The sequence below is a fragment of the Natator depressus genome, chromosome 1 (assembly GCF_965152275.1).
Source record: "Natator depressus isolate rNatDep1 chromosome 1, rNatDep2.hap1, whole genome shotgun sequence".
NCBI lineage: Eukaryota > Metazoa > Chordata > Testudines > Cheloniidae > Natator > Natator depressus.
Window position 1 is genome coordinate 269,595,137 of NC_134234.1, and position 6,368 is coordinate 269,601,504.

Genomic DNA, 6,368 nt, shown 5'->3' on the forward strand with positions numbered 1-6,368 from the left:
CTCTTGTTCCTCATACAATTGCACCATTTGTTGTGTAATCGCTCTGCTGCTATGTGTGAACTTTACCAGAAGGAAACATGAGCCTCAGCAGCACGGCCCTGGTGGCTGCGCCTCCCCCCTCACCTGCCCCCACTCCTCCACCGCCTCTTTCTCCTTCCTCCCGCTGAGCTGCTGTTGCTGCTTGTTTGCACTCAGCTTATCCGGAGCGGAAATTCCTTTCCGTTTTTGTGAATGACAAACTCATTAACAATTCATCAACACAACCTGTTCTAGCCGGTCCGTCTCCACGGCAACAACCCCTTCCGCGCGCCCTCATTGGCTGGGCGAGAGAATGTATCCATTGAGACGTTCCGTGTTTGTATCCATTGAGGAGCTGCCTGGCGCTAGGGGCGTGCGGGGCTGATTCAAAGGGACATTGATCACATCAAGGGGACTGAGCGGAGGAGGAGGGGATATCACGTTGTGAGAAGCAGGGGGGCGAGTGGGGGGGAGTCGGGGCTGACGAGGCGCACACAAGGGGGGCAGAGGGAGAGGGATCACACAAGAGCAGGGGCCAGTGCAGTATTTTTGTGCTCAGCGAAAGGAGGGCAAGTCAGTGGCCCGTTAATTGGATTTCATTCACTCAGGGAGGAGAAAGAGCCCGAGCGGCTGGACTGGGCCGGCGATTAGACAGGTTCATTCAGGGACTCATTGAGAAAAAGCGAGGCAGTCCGGGCGTGCGGCAACCAACCGCATTGGGGAGTCAGAGCACTGGTATCCTCCCCGCACATCTATCGCTGTCCGTGCATGGGGAGGCAGCCCGAGGTGTGTGTGTGTGTGTGGAGGGGTGAGTCATTTTCCTGGGGGCCGGAGTTCAGTTTAGGTTTTCAGCCTTATGCCTCAGTGAGCGGGCAGTTTATAAGCCGCACGCCGCTCGCCCCCAGCCTTTCCTCATGCTAGATACGTTCAGGCCCGTTCCCTTCGTGTCCGAGATGGCTGTCAGCAAAACGGTGGCTTGGCTGAACGAGCAGCTGGAGCTGGGCAACGGCCGGCTGCTGCTCATGGACTGTCGCTCGCAGGAGTTGTACGAGTCGTCCCACATCGAGTCGGCCATCAGCGTAGCCCTGCCCGGCATCATGCTGAGGCGGCTGCAGAAGGGCAACCTGCCCCTGCGCGCCCTCTTCTCCGCCAGCGACCAGGACCGGGAGAAGTTTGCCCGGCGCTGCGGGACCGACACCGTGGTGCTGTACGACGAGAACAGCAGCGAGTGGAACGAGAACACGGGCGGGGAGTCGGTGCTGGGCTTGCTGCTCAAGCGGCTGAAAGATGAAGGCTGCAAAGCGTTTTACCTGGAAGGTGAGGGGTTAAACCGACCTGCCTGGGATCGGCCCCAGTTCCGCGGCTCTGGGGGTTGGGGGCGCCCCGCTAGGACCTGGCGCTGGGTGGGTTTTGTTCTTTGTCTGTCGCCTGCGGCATTTCAGCTGTAGCCGGGCCGTGCACATGCCTCGAGCTTCTGTGGGCTTATGACCCTCCATGGCGTTGAGTCCGAAGCGTGCAGGAGCCATGTGGGGACACGCTGCCTCGCGCCTGCCCACCTGGGTGCAAATCCCTGCAAGCCACAAACGGGGGCAGGGGGGTAAGGAAGGCACCCGGGTGGGGAGCTAGCGGGGCCCGGGGCAGAGCGGACGGTGCTAACCCGTTCGCGGTCAGTGCAGAAAGGAAGGGTTGTGGCCGAAGGAATGCGCTGCTATCCATTTGTGTGGCGAGCCCCAGCAGGAGGGAAATGCATTGAGCCCTGCTGTGGACTGGATTCCTGTCCCCCGCTGACACCAGTGCGGTTTCCCCAAACTTCGCCGCCTCACGTGGCTTCATTTGTGCCCCTCTCTCCGTGTGTGGCTTCGGGGGGATACAGAGTCTGTCTCGGCAGAGGGTCTCTAGCAACTCAGATTGCATGTGTGCTGTGCTTTCCTCCCCAGGTGGCTTCAGCAAGTTCCAGACCGAATTCGCCCTGCACTGTGAAACTAACCTAGACAGTTCATGCAGCAGCAGCTCTCCTGTGCCAGTCCTGGGGTTAGGGGGCCTCCGAATCAGCTCCGATTCCTCTTCCGACATTGAATCTGACACGGACCGAGACCCCAATAGTGCCACTGACTCAGATGGCAGTCCTCTGTCCAACAACCAGCCTTCCTTCCCGGTCGAGATTTTACCCTACCTCTACTTGGGCTGCGCTAAGGACTCCACCAATCTGGACGTTTTAGAAGAGTTTGGCATTAAATACATCTTGAATGTGACCCCCAATCTGCCTAATCTCTTTGAGAATGCCGGAGAGTTTAAATACAAGCAGATCCCCATCTCCGACCACTGGAGTCAAAACTTGTCTCAGTTCTTTCCCGAGGCCATCTCTTTCATAGGTGAGCCCTAATGAATTATGACCGCTAAAGGACCACCAGATGTTTATCATTTGCCGAGTTTAAACCCTTAATCTTTCGTATTTGTCAGCCGCATGTCTCACGTAGCCGAGGCGCAATGTTCGGCTTTCAAAACTGATTGAAATTAAAAGGGCGGATAGAATTTGTTTTTCTAGATTTAGGCGACAAGTCCTTTTGAATTAGCAACTGTATTCACAGGTTGCAAATATGTTTATTTGTATGTCGAGCTGATATGGGATCACCCCATAACGATGTATCCCAGTGTGCTAAATTTGGGGAATAGAGAGAATCCGCACTAGTGAATTTATTATTAGTAGTTTTATTATTGTTTATCTAGGTCGTAGTCTTAAAAACAGAGGTGATGTTTTAAATTTTTTTTTTGTTTCCAAGAGAGAATTGCAATTAAAAGTAATTTCAGATTTATAGTGGTATACTTAGCTATATAGCCTGTAAATAATGGTATCCCTTCCAGAGGTATAGTGTCTTTAAAGGTAAATCTCCTATAAATAATTGTATTCCTTTCAGATTTAGCGCTTAAGCTAGAACTCCATTAAATAATTTTGTCCATCAGTTTCCCAAATGTAAATAGTGAGGAGTTCTGCCTAAAACCGAGGGTGCAAGATAAAGTCACTTCACACATATCACTCTAGGTAGATAGTACACACACCTCAAAACTCTTTCATGTTACTGATTCAGATTGATATTGCTTTTCTTGCTGAACCACCATGGGGATTTCTGATCTCCTCTGAGTTGATTGCTTTTCTTATTTGAGGCGGGGAAGAGAGGGTTATGGATGGGCATATTGTGTTTTGGAAAACTGTGGTGTGATCCGGTGGAGAGATACCTGTACTAGTGAAGTATGTAGGTAATCTGAGCCCAGCAAGAAGAAATGTGGGCTGGAAGCGGCGAAGAAACTAATCTCCAGGCATTGTAATGTATTTCCTTTTACAAAGGAACCCATTTTCCAGCAACGTTGACATCCTGTTCCTCCTAATGGGCTGTCCCCTGTGACTTCCCTCATTCTTTTCAAATGCCTGAATACCTCCATTGTTAGCAGCACAAGAGTTGGAGAATAATTTAATAGACCTTTGCAGCCTGCTGGTCTGTGAAAAGCATTCAGTGGCACACGGCGAGGTTTCTAGTTTTCACATGCTGGGGGAAATGTGCACAGGGAGACGGGTTTTCTTTGGGCCAGCATTCAGTGCAAATAGCATCTTCTGAAAATAAAAATAAAAAGTCTGGGCTGGGTCACAGCATGTTTCCTCTGTGCCACTGTGAAGTTGCATCAGCCTTCTGATTTCCATGCAGTGCTGAGCTCAGGGTCCGATTCTGATCTCACTTCGGTTTTGCACTCGTGTAACGGTCTCCGTTGACCTCACTGGGGTCACTCTTGATTCACATTGGTAATAAGTGAGATCTGAATCGACCTCCCCCATTTCTCCTATGTCACAGCTGGATCATGAGCATCTCTTCTGTCTTGTGTTCCCTGTCTCTGTGTGTGCAGATGAAGCTCGGGGGAAGAACTGCGGAGTCCTGGTGCACTGCTTAGCAGGGATCAGCCGCTCGGTCACCGTGACCGTCGCATACCTCATGCAAAAGCTCAACTTGTCCATGAATGACGCCTACGACATTGTCAAGTTGAAGAAATCCAACATCTCGCCCAACTTCAACTTCATGGGCCAGCTGCTGGACTTCGAGCGGACCCTGGGGCTCAGCAGCCCCTGCGACAATCGCGTGCCCAGCCAGCAGCTCTACTTTACCACTCCCTCCAACCAGAACGTCTTCCAAGTGGATTCCCGGCAGTCCACGTGAGCGCTCCCCCCTGGCCTCCCCACCAGGTCAGAATCCTGTGATCATTCCTCAATGGTTTCCCTCTGGCAGCAGGAAGGAGATGGAGCTTTGCTCTCTCGTGTCCCCTGCCAGTGCATGCTGGAAAAGGTTACAAGGGAACTTGCTGAGGTCTCCCAGAAGGAACAGCCCCAAGGCAGGCAGCACACCTGCTGCCTGCACAACCACCCGCCTGGACAGGGGCTTGGAACTGAGGACTTCCAACAGTAGGGGGAGACTGGGCATTCTGAGCACGTGTTCTCCAGCGACTGGGAATTTCCTACTTCCTTCTTTGCTTTGGGATCTGTAACATAGATTGTTGTCTTCAGTGAAGACTGGTTCTTTTTTAATTTAGAGGAGCCAAAGAGAGAGGTTTCAGCTCAGTGTATTTGGAGTACTTGTTTGCTGCCAGTTCTGTAGTGTGCTATTTGATCAGTGTAAATATTTAATCTTAAATCCATGGGCAATGTTTTTATTTTGTAACTTTCGCCTATAGAAAAGAAATCAACCCAAAGGACTGCTACATTTTTGTGCTCTTCATGAATTATTTTTCTGTCCCCCTGCCCCCTTGCAAAGAATACATTTGCAGCATGCTTGATTTTATTGTTCAATTGAGCTGAGGCAAACTTGAGAGACAGTGGCTATGGTCAGAAATTTGCTATTCACATTCTGGGAATCAGTGGAGTCTCTTCCTTTTTTATTTTTATTTTCCTTGTAAGTCCCCCCTCTCCCCTTGTACTGCTGTTTCTCACTTTTTTTTTTTTTAAACCTTTGTAAATAGATCGTCTTGGAAGAGATTTGTCTTCAGAAACATTTCAGATATGCTAAACAGTGCTTTATATCTGTACAAACTCTTCAGGGAGCTTCACCTCAAATGCAATATTTTGTCTTTTTTTTTTTTTTTTGTATAGAACTGGAAGTACATGTGAGCATGTGTACTTGTGCGTACGCAAGGTGAACTTGCATATGATTGCCAATGAGGGAGAGCCTAATTCATGGTGTAAAAGGTTTAAGCTGGAATTTATTATAAGAATGTACATTTTTAAATTATTAATAAATTACTATTTTTGGCTATTGAGAATCTGAGTGGTTTATTTCCCTCCTAGTGATGAATTGCATATACATTGGAATATTTTTAAGGAGGGCATGTCTCTTAACAACATTTTTGTACAGCCCTTGCACAATAAAGTCCTGATCCCTGCTTTGGCCCACCGTAATCTAAATTAATAGTTACTGCACAGATAGCCCTATCATCTTAGCCTGGCGGGGAGGATGGATTTCTATAGCCTCTGCTTAATCACAGAAAAGACAGAGCATACATAGAAACAACTCAGACTTCCCCCACACTGCCCCATCAATGTACTGCTACCCTGTTATGGCAGGGCTACTTCTAGGGATGGGTGGAATAGTTGGTTTCTATGCTGATTGAATAACTTTTGCCTTTCTGCTGAGCATGCCAAAAGATCTGTGTTTTCTGTGGCGTGGTTACTTATCCACTAATAATGGGTTTGGAACTACCAACTCATGTCAACCCTTAGGCAGTCCACAGAGAGTAAATGACTGTCAGTCACTGCTGACCTGTGCTGGAACGGTGCAGGTTCTAGATACAGTTAACAATGCCTGGGACACCCAGTTTCTTCTTTAGCTGCACTGAAACAATTCTGTCTGTGCAGAAGGAACAGGATAGATTTTAGCCAGGGTAACGCTTCAGACTGTAACTTCCTGTTTGTTCTAGTTCATTTAAATAGCAAGGATGGTAATAGGGTGAAATGTATAAGTCTGCATGTTGTCAAGTCAGGACTGGCTGATTCTCCAGCATACGCTGCGGACTGGGGTGCTTTAGAATTCCTGGCAACCAAAAGGTGTTTCCTGTAACTTTAGGAACGGCAAGCGTGTGAAACGAAAAACAAACACAACACAGAAGAAAAAAAAAAAAGTTGGTGTCTCTTGTAGTAGTGACCTAGATTGAGTGCCTAAACTGTGAAAGTAGAAGTGGGTTGCGGTTAAATTTGGCTTGTGCTAATCCAGTTTTGAACGGTTTCCGCTCTTGGCATTCCCCATACTGTGCTGTTCAAAGTGGAGATTTGCAAGCAGCTCTAGCAATTTCCTGTCCAGCTGCAGCTCAAGTGACTT

At 48.9% G+C, this 6,368-nt stretch overlaps 1 protein-coding gene across 1 annotated transcript; it reads left to right on the forward strand.

Moving 5' to 3' along the window:
- Positions 1 to 499: 499 nt before the first annotated feature.
- On the forward strand, positions 500 to 5,148 carry DUSP6 (dual specificity phosphatase 6). Its single transcript, XM_074941922.1, has 3 exons — positions 500 to 1,335; positions 1,956 to 2,390; positions 3,913 to 5,148. The coding sequence occupies exons 1-3, from the start codon at positions 933 to 935 to the stop codon at positions 4,218 to 4,220; spliced, it is 1,146 nt and encodes a 381-aa protein (XP_074798023.1). The 5' UTR covers positions 500 to 932; the 3' UTR covers positions 4,221 to 5,148.
- The last annotated feature ends 1,220 nt before the right edge of the window (positions 5,149 to 6,368 follow it).